This window comes from Typopeltis vanoorti, chromosome 17, assembly GCF_054136105.1.
Source record: "Typopeltis vanoorti isolate ZY-2024b chromosome 17, IOZ_Tvanoo_1.0, whole genome shotgun sequence".
NCBI lineage: Eukaryota > Metazoa > Arthropoda > Arachnida > Uropygi > Thelyphonidae > Typopeltis > Typopeltis vanoorti.
This window is the reverse complement of record NC_143565.1, coordinates 57911544-57934419: the sequence shown is the minus strand read 5'-3', so window position 1 is coordinate 57934419 and position 22876 is coordinate 57911544. Positions and strand designations below refer to the sequence as shown.

General features: G+C 33.7%; 1 protein-coding gene across 1 annotated transcript in view; it reads left to right on the top strand.

Annotated features, from left to right (window-relative positions):
• LOC150097430 (uncharacterized) overlaps positions 1-9390 on the top strand; it is a 43508-nt gene extending 34118 nt beyond the window's left edge. Inside the window, exons 2-9 of the mRNA XM_090406913.1 lie at positions 251-383; positions 3119-3231; positions 4417-4562; positions 6244-6416; positions 6514-6618; positions 7019-7118; positions 9148-9217; positions 9324-9390. Of these exons, the coding sequence (XP_090263039.1) occupies positions 251-383; positions 3119-3231; positions 4417-4562; positions 6244-6416; positions 6514-6618; positions 7019-7118; positions 9148-9217; positions 9324-9390 (907 nt within the window). The remainder of the gene's footprint in view (positions 1-250; positions 384-3118; positions 3232-4416; positions 4563-6243; positions 6417-6513; positions 6619-7018; positions 7119-9147; positions 9218-9323) is intronic.
• The last annotated feature ends 13486 nt before the right edge of the window (positions 9391-22876 follow it).

Genomic DNA, 22876 nt, shown 5'->3' with positions numbered 1-22876 from the left:
ATAAATTGTAAACCAGCTAATCTTTGAAAGTTCTTATTCCTTTAGATATAAATAAAATTCGCACTTTATATGGTGTATTTTTGACATATTTCATTCAAAACTAAATTAGTATACCTTTTTTGCCATAATATATTTTCACTGATTTATTACTACCAAAAAAGACAAAAAAAAAAAAACAATAATAATAAAAAGCGGAACATTTCACTAAACTTAAGAATGCCCGTTTAGTATTTACTCTGTTTTCTTTCAGAATTAACAGATGGACATATTGCGATCAATTTCCTACAAAATGTAGCTCTGTTTCGAATATCTCATTGTTCTGTGACACGTTTCCCCAATACTGCACAGCTGGTAAAAAGTATATGACAGAAAAATCACTTATGGTAAGATTAATGCCGTTTAGCAATAGCTACGATTGTATTCTAAGATTTTTTTGTTTGCCTTATTATGAAAACTATAACACCATTGAAATAAACATATCGTTATATTTGCATAAAAGGAAAAATTACATAAATTTTCTGAATTTCCTCCAGAGCAGCCTATCCTATTTATCAATTCCTTGTTGAAGCAAGTTTGGTGAGCTAAAGCTGTTTTGCAGGTGAAATGATTAAATTAAGCACCTAATTCTTTAACCGAGGTTTTTTCTTATTCATGGACAAGAACAAAAATACGAATTACCTATTCATTTTCTTTAAATAACATTGTATCTATAATTTTACTCTTGAGAGACACTTGTGACATTAAATTAGGAATTATAGACACGTTAACACAAGAATATTTTATTGTTTGCCAAATATTTCAGTCTGAAACTAACAGACTATCCTCAGTGGCTACATAGGAACAATTTTTTTACAGGGTACCAGCAATTGATCATTCAAACGTTGAACGAGCAGCGTGATGTTACATTGCTAAGCATTAAAGAGAGGTAAATTTCATCAGAGTGATGAATTATTGGTATTAATTCACAATTTAATATAACAATCTTAATTTATAAATTCAATTAAAGATAACATTAGACTAATGTAAGAATTAAAGGTCTCGATTAAAAAGAAAAAAATATTAATGTGTTATCCAGATTAAACTTTCCCATATTTTTGGCAAGGATATACAGTCATTTCGATTCATGATAACGCATTAATTTTTTTTTTAATTAAGACCTTTAATTCTTACATTAGTCTAATGTTATTTTTAATTGAATTTATAAAATTTATAAATTAAGATTGTTATAAGAAATTGTGAATTAATACCTATAATTTATTCATCACTCTGATGAAATTTACCTCTCTTTAATGCTTAGCAGTGTAACATCACGCGGCTCATTCTACTTTTGAATGATAATGATCAATGGTTGGTATTCCACCTTGTAAAAAACTGTTCCTATGTAGCCACTGAGGATAGTCTGTTAGTTTCAGACTGAGATATTTGGAAAACATTAAAATATTCTTTTGTTAATTAGTCTATAATTTCTAATTGTATGTGTCTATAATTCCTAATTGTATCTATAAATAAATATAAAAGCAATAAATACATATTACCGAAATAGTTAAAATCAGGAAAAATAATAATACTGTGTCATAAAGGAAGAATGATGTAGAAACGTCTATATTTCGATCTCTGATGATGATTGCAACTAAATATGTAGCATAGATAAAAGATTGCAGTCGGGCAGAAGAAGATGAAGCACAGTGGTGGAAGACTAAATGATAATTGCATCAGCTGAGTATATAAGGAAGGTGGAGACTGTGAGACCGTATTTTTTTTTAATATATTCCTTGCAAGCAACTGTAACTAATTTCGAAATTTATTGGAAAGTTAGCAAGCTCTATTCAGCTACAAAATATTTTGTTAGTTCTAGTAAAATTATTTCTGAAAGCTGAAAGTGGAATGAAGGGATTAAAATATCTCCGGGTATTCAAACTGGTAAATATGAGGTGTTTTTTTTTTTTAATTAGTTTATAAAACGGGCTTCCAGAAATGAACCAGAAATCATTTTATTTTATTTCATTTAAAAAAAAAATAATAAAGAAGTAAGGTGTCACTAGAAATATCTTATTTCGATAATAAAAGAGGTGTGTATGCAAAATGATCTACGATCTACATGTAATAAGATTTCAAACAGCAAAAATTTCTTAATCAATCTAAATAAAATTTTATTCACATTAAAAATAAAATTTAAATAAAATATTATTTTTAATCTTTATTTTATTTTATTTTTTAGTTAAATAACACTCTTATAAATTCCTTTGTAGTAAAGACAGGAAACTATGTCATTTAGTCTTTAATTAATTGATATTAACGAAGGGTTTTACCACCATTAATCAGGAATTTACCCTGAAATATCACGTTTTATTAAAAAACGGTGAAATTAAAAATCTGGAATAAGCTTGAATTCTTGAATTTGGCTTATTCCTTTTTTAAACTATTTAAAAACGATGAATCAAAAAAAAAAAAGAAAAAGAAAAGAAAAGAAAAGGTGTTGGCCGAGTAGATAGTTTCAGAACCAACAGTCTCTGTATTTTGATCATATCCGACTTGGCATGAATACTTGTGAAAATTATTGGGTCGTTGGGCCAGGTGTGTGTGTGTGTGTGTGTGTGTGTGTGTGTGTGTGTGTGTGTGTGTGTGTGTGTGTGTGTGTGTGTGTGTGTGTGTGTGTGTGTGTGTGTGTGTGTGTGTGTGTGTGTGTGTGTGTGTGTGTGTGTGTGTGTGTGTGTGTGTGTGTGTGCCCTCGATCCTGCTTATTAGAGGTCTGAAGTGGTCTTCAAATATTTCCGTGTTTAGTCTCCAGGACAGGGTTTTGAGATCACCTTACCATTAGCCCTCGCAAGGTATTAATAGGATTAGAACCTTGCTTAAGTCGAATGCATATAAGAGCACGTATTCACATCAGAACCGATTCCAACTTTCCAATTTTTTTAAATATCATCTTCAAAAATTAGCTAAATTATTGGATGCCGATACTTTCAGCTAACTTTTATGATATTCGATACGATTTAAAGTATCTTTCAAGAATTAGAGGAGATCAGAATTTCCCCATAATTATGATAATAAAGAAAACATTTAACAACTTTTACTATATTTATTTATTTATTTTATTTAAATTTGCTGTTCGTTTTAGTTTCCAGAGAAGCACTCCACATACATTACGTATGAAGAAGCAGACCAATTTGGACTAGGAGAGAGTAAAATGATAAACTATTGCTTTATTTATCCAGAAGAAAAAACATGCCAGTAAGAATTTTATGTTCATTTTTGCTTTCATAATTCTATTGTAATTAAAGTATTACAATTCTAATGGATTTCTAATTGAATCCGAAGCATAAAAGCAAACTAAATGCAATACTGATATAACTCGCCATAAGTTTGGTTTGAATTAGTTAAATGCACTTACCGTGTATGTCCCCAACACAGCAACTATAAATGTAAATACATATTTAAGTTAAGGGATATTACATCCCATATTGTTTCTTAGCCGAATATAGAAAATATATAAAGTTCGGCGATTCCAAGCGTAAGCAAATGCCTGGATAGTGTAGCACCTGACCCATTTGGTAGTGCAAGCTGAGGCAACTCATAGCAAGGGTGGAGCAAGTTCCGATCACTATTCTTAGTATCCACTTATAATGTGAACTTAGCTCCTAGGAGCTGTATACATTATGAGAAAAGGTCACTACCCAGACCGGTTTCAAACTTATGTATAGGTGAAGCGGGCTCTAAGAATAAGACGATCCCGAAAGATCGCCCAACTCAGCGTTGTTCCACTCGATGACAGGCTCACCCCGTCACCGAGAAGAACTTCTCAGCATTAGCTCTACCCAGTGGCAGGCTCACCCCACCACCAAGCAGAGCCATAATCTCAGCGTTGGCCCCACTCAGAGACAGGCAAAAACCTACCTCCAAGTGGAGGTAGGTTTTTGCCTGTCTCCGGGCAAGCTCTGATCACTATTCTAACAACTTTTAAATACCAAGAATAGTGATTGGATCTTGCTCCACCCTTGCTATGAGTTGCCTCAGCTTGCACTACCAAATGGGTCAGGTGATGCACTATCCAGGTATTTGCTTACGCTTGGAATCGCCGAACTTAATATAGTTTCTATATTCGGCATGAAACTCTTTGAGTTTCTGATTCGGCTAAGAAACAATATGGGATGTAATATCCCTTAACTTAAATAAGTTCATGTCGCCGAATTGAAGCCTTTGGCTCTTCATGTACTTTTTAAATACATATTTTGTGTAATTAAATATTCACTATTACATTTTAACTAAATATCTTAGAGAAAGGTATTCTAGTTCTAGAATCACTATTTTAAAGCCACATTCAGACTACATTACTGATTTTATGAAAGTTAGATTTTTTTTGTATTTAAAACATATTCGAGCTATTGTTAAGCTTGAATTTCTTTTTTTTATTTTAAGTCTATATCTGAAAGACATGGTAGTGTTCATGGGAGTTGCTCAAGGATTGAGGAAATGCGTCACTTTATTTTCAAAACTGAACAGTACAACATTGGATAAGTTTTCTGTCAAACTATCGTCCGAAAAGAGAATAATGTTTAAACGAGGTGAGTTTGCACCCGTTATTCAATTTGTTATCGTTATTGGTATAATTACACATCAGTGTTTAACTTGTTAACCTAAACTAAAATATCTTATGCACAAGATAATAAGTCGTTGATCCTCAATGTTTACTGTGCTGAACGGATGTTGTCTACCTCACTGACATCCACTGAGGCTGTAGAATTTTTCCCTAAGAGGATGCATTAACAATAGAAAAAATGAGATCAAGAAACTATTAGTGATACCTGGCAACTTTTACCATAAAAGCGCTCACATTGGCTTGTTGTAGAGGATGTAAATGCCTAAAATTTACGGAGACATTTCAATAATCATATGCAATTATAAAAGTATAATAACATACAATGATAATGCCCTTAATACCTAATATATATTGGGAAGCAGTTTCAGGTTAAAAGTTTGAAAAAAATAGAAAAATAAGTAACAAAGAAAAAAAAAACCATAAAGCGAATATTATTTAAATGGCAACTTCACACATGAAAGTGAAAACTAAAAAGAATACTAAATAGAATTCTATTTTTCTGTTTAGAGAATACCATTTAGAAAACTAAATACTAATGCGCATGTCTCTATTAAACTTCTAAAAAAGGCGAATTATATTTGTGGTCGGATCTATACTTTTAAATTATTTCTTAGTGCAATTAATTAAAGTTATATCCACTATTTCTGATTCGTTAAAATAAGTTTGGCACAAAATGATTACGAACGAACTGCTGCACAGCCCTGTTGCAATGACGTTTGATTATATAGTGCTAAGCCTCTCGAAGATGCACAGCTGTAAACTGGATTCTAGTCGCCGACGGAAGAACTTTTTCTTAGCCTTTCTTCAACCCGTTCCTAAGTTATACAATATCGCTCGCATGGATTAATATAGGGTAATCATATGGGATTTTTCATCCCGAAAGTCAACAAACTCCACTGGAACTCACACTGTGTCAGGCAATAGTATAAAGGCCTCCGTAGCGCAATTGAAAGAACGACGGTACATTGCCCCCTTCGATTGGAATAGGCCTAAGTTCGATTCTCGTCTTGACGGGAGGAATCGTTATGGGGACGTTTTCAATTGAAGGTGAGTTAGCCGATCTCATACGGAGGTAGCAGGGTTTTTTCTCCCGGAAACTCGGGTTTTTCATCCCACATACAGACAAATCGGCCGTTCAGAACACACACAATTTACAGACAAAAAATACTAGTTGTAGTGGTGGGCGGTAGATGGCGTTGATGGAGATTATTGGTAGTAGTGGTGGAGACAGTTGTATAGTGGCTGTCCTCCCGCGATGAGTCTTCGGACTCCTTGGAGGTGTCACGAATAATAATAATAATAAAGGAATGGGGGACCTACGAGGTTGCAGTAATCCGAGTAGTCATGGAACAGCTTCTTTGATTAGCTAAGGGATGGAGTTGGCTGCCTCGCAGTCACCAAAAGTTAGTTAGGGCTAAACTGCCTCGCCTATCCCTTCTAAATATAATATCGCATCCCCAAGGTTTCGTGGATGTTGGTAATTCTTATAAGAAATTGCGAAATTAGATTCGCGATAGAAACTTTAACACTATTAGAAAATTAACTGCACACCAAATCCCAGTTTTAATGCAGTTCAGTTTTTCATATATTCCATTAAATAAATCTCATTTGGTATTTTTAACGAATTCCTATTTAATTATATGCAGATAAACACCAGTATTTAGACTTGAGGATTCAGTTTTCAAAAGGGGACTATTTTATTCCATATCTCGACATTGGAGCTGTGGTTCTAATCCACTCACCATATGCTGCTCCTAATCCATCTATAAATGGATTTGTGATAAAACCTCTGAAGAAGTATACGATCGCAGTCCAGACTGTAAGTGTACCACAATTTTCTTAATTCTTTTACATATCAGATATTAAAATAATTAAATTATTTTCCAGTTTTGGCTGATATTAAGAATATTTAATAGATAAGAGAAATCCGACTTCCTCGGCCCTATCCTTCTAACTGCACTGACTATTTACATTTGGCGAAGAAAATCGGTGGTGGTGGTGATAACGCCCTCTCATATGAGGTAAATTTATTAAGATCCACTTTTTCTTCTATTTGTATACATAAATAATTACTTAAACTGCTGCTGCTAATATATTTCTGCCTCCATTTCTATATTAATAATTTATTTATTATTTTATAAATTTATTTATTATAATTTATATATTATTATTTATGATTTATTAATTATTTTATTTATTATTTTATAAATTTTATGAACAGTTTATAAATATTGTAATTATTAGAACCAAATATTGTAGAGTTCAGAAATATTGTTAATTGTTATAAATATATCGTTACTATATAAAGATAAGATTTTTTATAAATATTATCATATATAATTTGCTGTTGCTGTTCGTTTTTATTTTGTCTAAAGTTGCAATCGAAATTCTTAAAAGAAATTTCTGTTGTTCAATTTTTAGGATTGCTTGAGAAGATGCGCCCTTCAAAAAGCTCTGGAAGAGTGTGGATGCGTTAGTGATGAAAGTCTTTATCTTTATTCGGAAAACCGTTGTCCTGATGGTAAGCTATCCTTTAATAACTATAACAAGCGAAACAAGATTGGTCTAAGTAGTTATGTGGTAATTTTCACAGCCGACATCTTTCAGCCGACATTTTATCGCCGACATCAAACTATAGTCGGTGATAAAATGCACTTTTTTTTCTGGCGATTCTGGGTGTCTGAGGTGATCTTTGGTTCAGAAAAGTAAACTTTTCTTCAGTAAAAGCGAAATTTTATTCCATCAATTCAGATAAAATGATCGTAAAACACACGCACGAGTTTATATTGTTCAGGATGAAAAATATTCAAAGGTCCTCTCAACAGCTTGAATACGGTTCTCATCCGTATTGATATATCCATGAGAGTTATATTCAACAGCTGGGCGGTGTACGATTTTTAAGTCAGAATAATTTCATAAAGAGAAATCTTATCCTTCCTGGAGATTTGGGTGCTCTCAAAAGTAGGAATTAAAGAAAACGGTTATATTTTGTTATTAAATATCGCAGGACTGTGGTTTACTAGTGACGAAATTGACAATGGTGTTCGAACACCCTTTAGGAATGGCTTCGAGATTGGAATTTGGAATGGTATAGTTTTATGCTCTACTAGATGTAGTGGTTATGTGGCGCATGGTTTTTGTCAAGTGAGCAGGAGGGAGTGCTTTCATCAGCAAAACTGTATCAGACTGGTAGTCATCTGGACTAGAGAAGTTGATATATAGATGGAAGAAAATGGATAAGAGAACAAAGCCTTAGAGAACCACAGTATTAATTTTACAGTAAGAACATAAGGAACCGTTTACAATCACCAACAATGTACATCCCATCAGAAAGCTAGCAACCCAGTTATTGCAGAAGTCACTTATTTTGCTAATTTGCATGAGAGACTTGTCGACATCCAGGCGGAAACAGTGATAGGCGCAGTGTTGGAGGAAAGTGACAACCATTTCATTTGCCAAGAGTAATGTCTCCTGGACAAAGGGCAGTCTGGTCTTTGTGGTGTAAACATTAAAATCTCCGAGGAAGATAATTTCTCTGGTAGGCATGACGGACTGAAGAAGATCAACATTTAAGGAGAAGAATTCAAAGATTTCAGAATGGTTTAGAATGGTACTAATTGAATTTGATATACTGTGGCATTTTAAAATCAGGACAATTTATCTCTGGCATGATACGCCAGAGCAAGCCCGAAATTTGAAACGGAAGTAAATAATTAGTAGTTGAGGACGTTGAATGTTTTTACTATTAAAAAGTAGGTGTGTATTTTGCAGAATGGAGACAAAAAGAAACACGTATGGGATTAGAACTGAGGCTATGTTTATCATTGAATTTGTTTTGAAAGACTGTTGTGTTCATTGTTAACCAAGTCGGTCAAGCATGTTCTGTATCAAAGGGATTTATTTCCTTTTCCGCAATAGATGCTAGTTGTGCTAGATTTCCACTATAGTATTTAAAGTCATTATTTCATGCATTTTCTTCCCATTATTGATTATTTCAACCAACGAAGGTATTAATAAATATTTCATCATATAAGAATATGGTAAAATTCAAACGTTTAAGCCAAAAAAGTTAAAATAAAAGTAATAAATACTTTGAATACAATTACAAAAGGATAATTCCACAAATGTATTAAGTAATAATTGTATAATAACACTATTTTTCTGCTTTTCCATACAACTAATTCAGGTTCTAAATTTTCAGACAACAATAGTCCTAACTTTGAGTTTCACAACCCGCTTGAAAGATGGTAATTCAACTCTTAATGGTTGGCTGCTTTGTCCTATGCATCTAATTTTCTGCGTTTGTGAGAAGAAAATATAGATATTTCCAAAGAATTCTGTAACAGTACAATATGCATATTCCACATCTATGGTTCTCGGACCATAATCATATCTGTTTACTTATTTTAAGTATGAGACATGATTATTTTTAAAATATATTCAAATACATTTTTGAATATATATATATATATATATATATTTATTTATTTAAATTTAGTTGTATTCAAATCAGTGAATGCATTTTCTAAATTTCAGTCATTTCTTTTCAGGTAAAAATCGCTGTAAGCCGAATCCAAAGAATTTAGATGATTGTCCTAACCACTGCAATGAACCATGCGAGTAAGTAGATTTATTAGTATTGTGTATTACCTTACACGTCAATGGGGTTAGAGCTCATCTTACTTCATTTTATAAATATTTAAATGAATAGCTTGATTTCTTATAGGGAAGAAAAGTTCAGCTACACTGTGAAAGAAGAGCAAGAAACTGAAAATGTAAGTATGAGCAAATAGTATTGATAGTAATAGTTAATATTGATGCGCGTTAGAATATAGCATTTCAGCTGAGGCTGACACTGATGATAACCATCAGAGCCAATCATTTCGATGCTTATGTATGCACGTTTGAATGGCCATGTTATTAGAAATATTATTTGCCATTAGTATGCCAGACAACTGCACAACTGTAGAACAGCCTCAGCAGAACATTATCACGTTAATTAGACAAGTTTCAGAAATATTCCTTAGGTACAGTACAACGGAGGAAAACGATAAATTCCTGAATTTCAGTTAGATATGCTGACAGTAAGCCTCCTTTTGCAAATATCTCGTTCTTATACCTAACCAAAGATGCTCTTTAGGATTGAGATCTAGTAGGTGTTAGAGTGGTCATACACCTTTAATCATTCCTACCCTAAGTTCTCCACTACTTTCAACAGAATAACGGCTTTACTTCGTCGACAATCATATTTTTCAGGCAACCAACATCACTCTGCCCTTACTCTATTTCCCAGTTATCGCTCATTGCTCTGTTACGACCGCATAAGGTAATGGGAACGGAGACGCATCCAGCTGCCCCAATTTCTCTCTTTGCATGATTGTAAACAACAGTGGTACCTGAAGAGTTGGCAGTCGAGCAATTACAAATTATTGTCATTTACATAACTGAAATGAACTTTATTAGTACTTTATATTACTGAAAATCATGCTGCTCCTAAAATGGTTAAAATAAGAAAGAAGAAGGTGAACTGTTTTTGGCAATAAAGTAAACCCTTGTTTTAACGACTAGCCTTAAAATTTGAATGTAATAAAGTTTAAAATGAAGAGTGTTAATTAAGATGCGTGTGTCTTGAAAGAACGATAGTGAAAACTTTGGCTAAAGACTTGATTAGAGACGAGACGGTATGCAGTTTAAAGGATTGGTACATGAAAGCAAAAAGTGCAGAAAATAGGCAAGAGTTTTAAAACCGAAATGATAAATTTGTCAACTTTGGGTTTTGAAAGAAGTGATAATTAAAATCTTACTATATACTCAGGAAACCAGCAACAAACATGATGGTTGCTGGCCGTTTCATTACCTTAAGAGATCATTAGATGAGTAAAGCAGAAAACCAACTGTGAACCAGCCTCTTGGCCACTTTGTGAAAATTGTTTAGGAATGTTCGGTTGGTTGGAATGTATTCGGGAATTGGGCTAGTTTGGAAATATAGAGAAGTAATTTATTTTGTTTTGTTGCTAACAGGTGGATATTAAATAAGGTCTTTTATGGCACATGGGGTTGTTCGTATTGCTAGCGATTCAGAACAACGTAATTTGGATAGTTTTGTTGGAAATCCATTATGATATCCTTTTCGATTTCAGGGGTTTGTTTAGATTGTATTGCATACACGGATATTTGAGTAGAAAACTCTTTCGGTGATTTCGTTTGTGTGTGTGTGTGTGTGTGTGTGTGTGTGTGTGTGTGTGTGTGTGTGTGTGTGTGTGTGTGTGTGTGTGTGTGTGTGTGTGTGTGTGTGTGTGTGTGTGTGTGTGTGTGTGTGTGTGTGTGTGTGTGTGTGTGTGTGTGTGTGTGTGTGTGTGTGTGTGTTATTTCTTTGTGGTGGAAGGCAGATAAATATGGGAATATTACAATGTCGAAAGTGTTCAATTAAGCGAAGCTTGAGAGAACGAATGATGGAACTAATGTGTAACAGTTGTTGCATTCTGATTGGAAGCTGAACTTGTAAACTACATAATAATCTACCATACTTAATTTTTTGTTGATTTTGGGAATCTTGCAATTGATTAAAGCAGAGCTAATATGTTGTTTTAAGATTTACTTTTTTTTACAGATGTCGTGGGATTCGGAGTCTACGCATGCTTTCTGGAGAGTTTCTGCGTAAGTATAAATTGTCTATACTAATAACACAGTATTATAAAAAATTTAAAAAATGACTTAAAAACCAACTTAACTATTTATACTTAATTTACCTTCTCACATAAAGTAATGAAAAAGTAAAAGGAATTAAATTTATTAAGAAATTAGATGAACATTAGTATGATCAGAAATACACACTTTTGTTACTGCTTGCTACATAGTTGTTTTCTTGCTTTTACAAACTCTTTTTTACAATTGGCATACAAACTTTTTTTACACATCCTTGTCCATTTTTCTTCATCTTTATGCAAAAATTAACTCCAGGTAATGAGTTTCGAAGGACAGAAAAGGCGATGCCTACTTGAGCACGATAGAATGTGTAATGGTGGGGATGAATAACTTTGAATTTAAGTTCTTTCAATGGCAATATCAGCTAAAGGAAGTCAAATACTTTCGTGATACAAAAGAGCACTGTTTCAGATGCTGGAAATTTTTTTTTAATGTAACTCCTACCGTAGAAAGGTTGCAAACCGTATATAGATTAGGATATGACTGACTAGAATTTGTTTTCTATTTTTATTATATTTTTCTAATTTTTGTAGTTTTTAACGGAAACCGCCTTGGAAAACTAAGCCAACAAATAGCGGCTAATTTAACAATGTATCGTTCATGTTGCATCATTCACAGTTTGTTATTTTCCTAATAGTCTTCCAAATAGGTCATTTGCCATTCCAAATCAGCATCAGTATGACTTAGCTGTTTTCTGAGCTGAACTGTTGAATCTTTTATATATTCCCATCATGTTTCATTCGTATATTATTTTCATTATAATGCTCTAAACTCCTCTATAAAGCTTGAAAGATCCGAGCCATTTATCGTACGAGACATAATTGACACCATACCGGCGAAACGAAATTTAGACGTGTATAAATACATAATATACATGATGATTTTAAGCAAGCACTTTGTAATTTTTGCATTATGCTTACATCGAAATTGCATTATTTTTGATTAACTCTCACACGTTTCAACAACTGGATTAGCGTTCATTGTTTTTTCTTTTTTATAAATGGCGTGTTATTTATTTATTTACCATGTACTTTATACGGATCTTTAATACGTTATTTGCACTCTCCAGAAATTTCGATTTTGGCAATTTACTTATCTTATGATCATGCAATGACAGTGAGACTCATGGGGCAGGTACAACCATGTTATAAAACTAATATAATACTGTTGGTCGTAATGAGTTTATGTCTATAAATTGACAATAACTAATAACTCACTTTCACCTGAAAAGTCGTGAAGAAAGTTCTTCCCGTCCTAGACGTGATTCTATTCCATGTCTTTAATATAATAATATATTTTTTTAACATTTTTATTATTTCTCAGATAAATTACATACATTATATGAAGACACTTATGCATAACAAATACTTCCTCGTACATAAAGTTTTTTTAAAAAATAATAATAATAACAATAACTGTTTACAACATATATTATTATATTATTCATAATCATGATTATTACAGATGTTTCTTTGCAATTTTACACTCTATATATATACAATATCAATGGATATAATCACTTTATATTGCATACTTTTGTTACAGTTATTACATACATTTGATTACATTTGATACATTACTTACATTTGTTTACATATGACACTTACAATACATACATTGGTTTACATATAATACATACATTAGATACATTTGTATACATATAATATATACATTACATACTTTGGTTTACATGTGATACATCTTGGATGAGAACTAATTTCTCTGCTTTTATCCTCGAAGCTTATATGTAAGCTTATCTGAGGATGACACCAGTTGGTTATTATTTATTGTTTTGTTTTTTTTTTGCTGTGTTGGGAAGCTACGAAATCTATGATTGAGAAATTCGCTCTCTCTCTCTCTCTCTCTCTCTCTCTCTCACTCACACACACACACACACACACACACACACACACACACACACACACACACACACACACACACACACACACACACACACACACACACACAATAACTTGGAATGTATTGATGCGTCACTGAACTGGAAGCTTGAACGAATATATTGTGCGTGTTTCTTGTTCATAGTATGTCCTTAGAACTCTTGTCAGGCAATTATAGTTTGTAAGGTTTCTATATTCAAAAGGTAATTAGTTTATATGTCTGGGATGTAGAAGTTTCGCGTGGCCTTTCCGTAATGATTATTGTATTTATATGTGATATAATTAGTAGTCTGAGGTTTGTTATACGATATGCATTTCTGACTGTCCTGTAGTTGGCATCGAAATAATGTTTAAGCAAGGCTGCATAGTGACATAAATGTTTTGCTATTCAGTATTTTATGTTCTGACATTGCAATGTTTATAAGGTCGTTATTTTTTCTTTGTTCCCAAAAGGTAAGTTTTATCATTTTGTACTGTAGCGACATTAATCTATTTAATTTGTAGGGTGCACAGAAATCATACGTTGTTAGAGCGTATCTTAGTATATTTTGGCATAGTGCTTTGTATATTAGTGTTTTTAGGCGTATGGAAACTATGTCTTTTAACCTGTAGAGTTTGCCACTTATTGTTCGGAGATTGTTGTGTAGATGGTTTATGTGGCTATTCCAGTTCATATCTGCATCGAAGTAAATTCCAAGGTATCGTATTGTTTCAACCTGAGTGATTGTAGTGGTTTTGCTGTTCTGTGTGTTTTTTATGTTGGAAAGTGGATGTTGGATGGTTATATATTTGTTATCAACTAATCGAGTCATTGGATTTCTGAATATCATTAATTTGGTCTTTTCTGAGTTTAGGTGTATGGAGGTTTTCGTGAGCTAGTCTATGATGAGATTTATGTCATGTTCAATATTTGTCTGGGCTATGCTTGCGTTATTATGGATGGATATTATTGCTGTATCATCTGCGTATTGGAATTTCTTACCTTTGAGTGGTAGTTGATTAATATTGTGGATGTAAATGTTGACTACAGTTGGGGAGAGTACAGCTCCCTGTGGTACTCCACAGGTTACTGGTAGCTCTCTGCTTCGGTTTGACCCGATACGTGTGATATGCTTCCTATTTTGAAGGTAGTTTGTAAACCACCTATGAAGAGGCCCGTCTACTCCAACATGCCTCAGCTTTTCTGAGGCATGTTGTGCCTCAGAAAAGTAAGTGTATCGAATGCTTTAGTTAGATCAATAAAGACTACCATGACAAGTTTGCTTTTGTCTAAGGCGGTATTAATTACGTCTGTAAAGTCTCCAAGAGAGATGTTGTTCCCTTATTTTTCTGAAAACCATATTGTGTTTTGGGGATGATATGAAAGATCTCAGTGTATGCTGTGAGTTTCTTCAGTATGATCCGCTTCATAATTTGATTGATAATTGGTAATGTTGTCATGGGTATATGTAATTGCTGATTAAATTTCTTTTTCCATGTTTGTATATGAGTGTGATTATGGCGGTCTTTAGCATACTTGGTATCTGTCCTGTTTTAAATATTTTATTTATTAAGTTTAGTAGGATAGGACTTAAACTAGTTGCATGTTGCTTTATATCTTTAGGTCTAATGCCAGCAATTCCTGGGCCTTTGTTTGGTTTGATTTGATGTATTGCAGAGAGAAGTTCTGCTTCTTTTATGGTTGGAAACCATAATGTCTGTTTTGATTGTGGTCCAAGTAGAGGGTCTCATTTTGTGATTGGGGGAATATATCTGTGCAGTTCTTGGATGGAGTCTGCAAAGTATTGGTTAAAGTCATTTGCTAGTTGTTAGATAGGTTTTGCGTCTTTCATGAAGCTGTGTTTTATGGTTTCGGAGGCGGTGGTGTCGGGAACAAAATCTAGCGTCTCATTAATCTGGTGCCAGGTTTGTTTCATGTTGTTTTGTGCAGAGATTAGTTTGTCTCTGTAGCTTCTTTATGCATTTCTGATTTGTGTTGTTAGGCGATTCCTTGTTATCTTATATTATTCGGTTTTTAAAGCTGTGTTATTTGGATATCGCTTTAATTCTTTCCATAAAGCGTCCTTTCTGTGTATTTCTAGGATTAAGTTTTGTGATATCCAAGGATTTTCTGTTGTTTTTGAACGAATTCTTACTTTCTTTGTAGCTTTCTTATATATTTCCTCCAGTGTGAGTTTAATGTTGTTGTATAAGATATCTGATACCAGGTGTTCCCAGTATGTTTTTCTAATTTCGTGGTTGACTATTTCTTCGTCTATTATTGTTTTCTGTCGCTTTTCTTCTGTGGGATATTGCATGGATATTGTCTTGGTGTGCAGGTTTTTAGCTCAGAAGTAATGGTCTGCTACTTTGCACTTTATGACTGATACAGTGTAACTGTTTGGTGGTGCTCGGACGTTTATGTGATCTAGACAGGAGGCAGTGATAGTATTTTCTAATATTTCTTCTCTAGTACATGATGTTATTGTTGGTATTAGATTATACATGGATAGCGTGTCCAGGTATAGTACAGTGTTGTTTATGTCGCCAATTATCATTAGTTATTCGGTTGAGCATATTTCTTGGCTTGAAAGCCAGCAATTGAGTTCGTGTAAGAATTTTATCATGTTTAGGTTTGGTGGCCTGTAGATATCATTTAGTATTATGGGATGCTCTCTATTGGTAATATTAGTGATTTCGAGGCAAAGCGTTTCAGCATGCTCAAATTGATAGACCGTTTCTTTTGCTATTAATTTTTGTTTGATAAATATTAATATTCCACCCCGACTTTTTGTTTGGCGGCATGATCTATGTTGTTGGAAGCCTGGAATTTGGAAAGCAGTCGCTTCGTCATTAGTTATAGATACATCTGTAAGAATCAATATATCAATAATATCAGTGTAATTCCTCAGATAAGCCTGTAACAATAACCAATATTTTCGGGTGCTTCTGATGTTAAAATGCAAGATTGAGAGACCTCTCGCTTGTACTGTGTGTTGTTTCCATGCATCGAGCGATTCGAAAGTACAATTACTGATGTATTCTGGTGTAATTACATTTATCTGATGGTTCATATTCATTTTTGTTGTGTTGAGATCTTCTTATTTAACTAAGTTGGAGTCTTCTGTTTCACTCTGGCAACCTATCTATATCTTCCGAGCTTTTTATTTGTATAAACTTTGAAGTTTCTGACTTTCTCAAGAATGTTTTGCCGTCTGTGATCTATGAAAATTGATACTTTTTTTCTGTTTTTTCTTTTCTTGCTTGGTTCAAAAGATTCTGATTGAAATGTGCTAAATATTCAGAAAGTTTGGCGTATTGTCTTGTGATGCATTTAAATCCTTGACTACTGGTTTTTTCTGTCTGCTGGCTTTTATGAGATTGTCTCTTGTAGCCTTGCTTATCAAACGAACTATGACTGGTGCCGGTCGTTGCGAACCTTGTTTTCTGTTCTTCCTGGGAAACCGATTTATTGTCTGAATATCATTATGCTGTAAGGGAATGTCAATTGCATAGCCTAACTTTAGAACTAAGTCTCTGAGATTTTCTGTGGATTCGGTTTCTGGAAGACCGTTTATGACAAGGTCTTCTTTATGTTGTTGTTGGTTTAAAACTTCGTATTGTTGTTTCAGGGAATTAAATTCTTGACGGAGTTCCGATGTGTATTTTATCAATTTGTGCTGCCTCTCAGTTAATGCGTTAATGCTGGTTTTAATGTCTTTTACCGTTTATAAGACTTCTTCGACTTTTGAATTATTAAATTTAACAAACTCTTCATATTCGCTATTTTTTTTTTTTTTTTGTTATTTCTTTATTCTGTTTATCAAATAGTTCTTGGACAAGATCTACCAAGCTAGCTTTTATATTTTCGAAACCTTTTTCTAGTAATAAATTAACGGAACTCAAATTATAAGACTCACCGGTGTTTGGTTGTCTGTTCAGTTCATCGTCCGATTCTGCCTCCGGCGTAATCAGTTGCGTCGTGGGTGGTGGCGTTTCTTTGTTCTCTCTACAGTTTAGGCACTTCCATTCTTCTCGTTTGGCATTGGATTTGCGTTGCCAGGTTGTTTCAGAAAGTCCGGAACATGTAAAGTGAAGATTCCTATGGCATTTCCTGCAGGTTATATAACATCCGTCGGACGGCAATTCCTTCTGACACTTGTTGCACTTCATGACTCTCCTTTCTTCCTCTGGACAGCTGCAAAGATGGCGACGTCCTTTGTTCTGTACTCGTTAGCAACCGCGGTGTACGCTTCAATTTTTTTAGAACACTCAGATTATGGATTCCACTTGGCCGATTTCGATGAATTTTTTGTCACTGTCTTCAGCGTGACAAGTAGAGTTTCTTTATGACACTTTTAAATTAAAATCAGGAGTTAGAACCACATTAAAACTATAAAAACGGGACGAGCGATACGACCATGCAACCGTTCGTAAGCCTACACAGCGCCCTCTTTAATCATAATAATAATAATAATAATAATAATAATAATAATAATAATAATAATAAAAACATGGTCGAATCCGAGTGATCTACGGAGACTCACATGTTAAGTGAGACAATACGATGCAAGCTATAAAAACCAAGGTCATTTTTAAGATATGATACAATTTTTATTGTCGTTATGATGTTTCACATAAATATAGTGTAGTAGATAACGCCCTTGCATCAATGCTATATAAAAGTCACATTAATTTTTTAAAAAAATACATCCAAACTACAACATTCTCTGTAATTCAACCCTCTTTCTAGTCAGCAAATAAATTGTTTGGAAGTATCCAGGTAACTTTTATAACTAATTCTGATTAATCAATAAACATTTTACTCAGAATTTTACAAAATGGTTTGCAGCGTTATACCGCCTAATTTTCTACTGAAAATGAGGTACTATAACATTGCTCAGTTTTTTTTAATCATTAACATGTGATTCCAATTTCTCTTTTTCAGAAATTCAGATTTCGCGCGTTTGAAGTTCTTCCTAGATCCCAACGTTGTGCAGCATTCTTACAAGCCCAGATATGAGGTAAATATGCTCCATTACTATTTTTTTGCTTAACATCTTTGATATCCGCTGATTAATGTTTTATTCATTTATAATGAAATTTACTCTCTGAGTAGTATTTGTGAATATAACTATACTTGCTAAATTTATTCCAGTAGCAATCCCCTTGATAGCAAGACAACTTTCTTTCAGAATTTAACTTTTATTAAAGAGTTTATGAACAATTTTATAATTAACAAGATATTGATAGACAGAAACAGTTGGGATTAATAAACAGGATAGGTTATAAAAGGTACGTTATGTTTAAGATATTGCATTCAGCAATTTTTGATGAAAATATCCGAACTAACTCTAATAAAGTTAAAATAAATACTTTTAACAAATAATACGAGGGTTGATAGTGCATTTACCCATATATACATTTAATTCACCTCTTCCTGTGGGAGTGACTGATGATTACCTTTCATGTGGCATACACATTATTTACTTTAATTAAGTAATTTAATTATTTACTTTACATTAAGTATTTATTAATAAATACTTAAACAAATAATACGAGGGTTGATAGTGCATTTACCCATATATACATTTAATTCACCTCTTCCTGTAGGAATGACTGATGATTACCTTTCATGTGGCATACACATTATTTACTCTTCCCCTCAAAAACTTAAACTGAAATTTGAAAATCGATTTTTCTAATTAAAAGCATCAGAAAGTTACCAATGCGGTTTTAAATATCACAGTAACCAGGAGATCAGATTTGGGCAGAATAGTGTAAGTGAGGTCTTATCAAGGCCTTGTAAAGAGGCAAAATAGCATCCGTATATTAACATGTGAACGTTCGTTTCAACATTGCAATTATTTTTTGAGTTGTATTTGCAATCTTTGATACATTTCCCATGAATCTTAACTTACTATCTGCTAACACTTAAAGATCCCTAGCCACATCAGTTTCTTCTAGCATAATCCCACCAATATAATACAACATTGGATATCTAATCACGCCAAAACGAATGACTTTACATTTACTGACATTGAACTTGTCATCCATTTTCCCATGCCCACAATTCCAACCTATTCAAATCATTCTACAAGTAGTAATACTGCATATCAGCAGCATTCTTGATTACCCTTGCAAATTTTACATCATCAGCAAACAGCTGTATGTCTCTTGTCAAATCCTTCCCAATATCATTAATATACAGATTGAATAACAGTGGACCAAGCATTGATCCCTGTGGTATACCACTGGTTACCTTAAATCGTGCAGTTTATGCAACAGTCTACCATGCTGTATTCTGTCAAAAGCTTTAGCGATATTCAAAAGTGTCATAGTGTATCCATTTCCCTTGCTAGTTAAATGGTAACATTGTTATATAATGTGAGCAAGTTGACCTTTCCTCAGTAAACCAATGTTGCTCATCGCAAAATAGAGCTTCATTATCAACCCATTTCTGAATGCGAGCCCTGACCAATTTCTCCAAAATCTTCACCACCACCACTCCTGCGATAGTAGTTGGTTGATAGTTGGATATATCGCTCACTGCATGTTCAACTAATGAGTGGCCATTTTGTTAAAGCTATCAACATGGTGTACGCAATATTGAATTCACTGCTACCTCTTCACTGGATGAAGAAACTTAGATGTATGGAATTACTAGATATCCTTTCAATTCCTGCGGAATTTTTTCCTGTTCGGAGACCTATATTAAACAGCCTGGTCAAAGGAATAGCCAGTTCAGTTAAACTTTTAGCACGCACACGTGCTGACATCACATCAGTCCCTGTTGTCGAATTCTTATTCAATTTTTGCAACAGCTCTAGTACCTCGTCCTCATACACCTGAGTTTCTTCATCCAGTGAAGAGGTAGCAGTGAGCTCAATGTTGCATACTCAAGATTGATAGCTTTACAAAATGGGCACTCATTAATTGAACAGCCTCTTCTGTATGAGTTGCCTCACGCCATTTCCATTTATGAGTTATTCTTTCATATTCATTCTTTCTTTTACTTGCTGCATATCGATAGAATTATTGTGGGTTATCTTCAGCACGCAGTGTCAGTTTCTTTTTATACCCAGACTTTGCTTCCCGTACAACAGTTGTGACTATTCTAGCCTGCTGCTTATAATTTTCATAACGGACATCATCCTTATTCAATTCTTTCACATTATCCGTTTCTTACGAATTTCTTGCTTAATAAAGTTACACAACCATTTCGCAGTTGCATTACTGACTCCCACCCTATTTATTCTTCCAACTCTCGGGACACACTTCGATATCGCATCATTTAAGTATTGTTTAAATGCTTCCCAAGCACTGTCTCATACCAATTAACCAAAAATATAATTTTTTGTCAGGTTTAATTTAATTAATCATTGGCTCCTAATTACGCAGTAGTCTCTATTTTAAATTACTATCAGCTAAACCTAAAAATTTAAATGAGTTGATTTCTTATATTATTTTACTAGGTCTGATGAGATCTTTGCAATGCTTCATGATGATTTCACCGTCTCTTCAGGAAGTGCAAAACACCGGCTTTTTCCTGTTGTCACATCAGCCAAGAGAAGGACATTAATTGATCCAAAAACAAATATCGGTCTCTCGTTACTTATCGGATGCTCAGTTTCGTTTAAGAATCTAATCAACCATAGACAAATATCTAATGGACTATGAAATATCACGTGATTTATCAAAACATGTAAAGATAAAATTAATTCCAAGATTAAAACTGGCAGCGGATATAGTGAAGTTCTTTAATATGGTCACCGTATCAATGCGAAGTCTTTTTACATTATTAAGACAATCATTATTTCCTTTTCTCATTTACATAAAATAATAACAATTCCTGCCATATTTATCCCTTTAATCCTTTTATTAAAATACTTTCCGTGTGTGTGTGTGTGCGTGCGTGCGCGCGCGCACCCACACACCCATGAGGGATGTATAGAATATTATCATATAATGCAACTGCGAAATATTTTAATATTTACAACTGAAATATCATTATGTGTTTAGAAAGGTAATTATTTAATTCATTACTAACTTCGTATCGACAGTTTTCCTCAAAAAAAAAAAAAAATATATATATATATATATATATATAAAAGATCTGGTGAGATTTTGTGCTCGTATATATATGTGGATGGTCTGAAAGGGTCTTGGCCTAACAATGAAAAAACGAAATGAAAATAAATTTCAATTTTTTTTTATTTTTCAACATAATCTTCCTTAAGACTAATACATTTATTCCAGCGATCTTTCAGCGCCATTATCCCGTCCCTGTAGTGGTTTTTACTAAGATTTGCAAAATACCCCTCTACAACTGCAATCACCTCTTGATTCGAAGAAAAATGCTGACAGCGAGGAAGAGTTTTAGTTTTCGAAAGAGATAAAATGTCAGAGGTAGCCAAATCTGGAGAATAAGGTGGATGTTCCAACAATTCATAGTGCAGATCCCTTAATTTTCCCATTGGCCAAACACGTCTGTGGGTAGATACATTGTCATGATGAATGATTTATTTCTTCTGAAAACCGGATCTTTTCTCACGAATATTTTTCGAATGAATGAATCGTCTAATCTGATTAAAAGATCGGATTAATATTCCTCGATTATTGTTTTACCCTTTTCAAGATAATTAATAAACAAAATGCCTTTAGTATCTCAAAACGCCGATGCTATGACTTTGTCGTCTTTGCCGGCGCTGAACAACCGGCTTCTGTCCACTGCTGTTTGGACTCTGGTGTGTACCGTTTAATCCAAGTCTCATCCATAGTAAGAAATCTAGGCACAAAATTATTTTTATTCTTGTTAAAACGCTCCAAGCATTGTTAAGAAATTTTCATGAGAGTGCGTTTTTGATCTGCTTGTGAGGAAGCACGGCACCCATCTTGTGCAAAGCTTATTCATTTGCTTATTCTTCATGAAAAATATATCCTACAGGTTCTTTTGAAATGCCTATAGTCTCAGCAATTTCAGGCACTTTGACTCTCAAGTCATCCAATACAATATCCTGCACTGATCAATGATTTCTGGTGTTGTTACTCTTTTTTGGACATCCTTCACGTGGATTAGCTTCAAGGCTAGTCCTGCTACGTTTAAACTCGTCAGCCCATTTCTTAATTGTCGAAAACGAAGGAGGAGTGCCCATAAACGTTTATGAACTTCGGATGAATTTTTAATGACAGTTAACGAAGGTTTAACGACAGTTAAACTTTCTTTTACAAAGAATTTTATAACAGCAGGATACACAATTTTATCCATTTCAAGGGATAAAATTGAGTATCCTTGATAAAATTGAGATAAAATTGAGACAACACTTTGGCTTCCAACAGCTGTATAAAAAAATCTACTTGATACTAATTGATAGAATTACTTGCAATTTCACATGGATGTTTATGACAGATGTACCAACTTAGAGGGAAAAATCTTATATATATATATATATAATTAGTTTGAATGACTATATACCGAGAATGAAAAAACAACAAGGTTTAATATTAAGATACAAGTAGTTTCGTTGAATGATTCAACTTCTTCAGGTATCACAGGCAAAGAATTACACAAAAAATGACATAGACATGATAAAATTACATCAACAGATCTAGTATAAAAGACAGCATTTTAAAAACAGAAATGCGAGCTTGAGGTCTAAATTAAAGTTGACTACGTGCGTGAGCTGCCACGATTGCG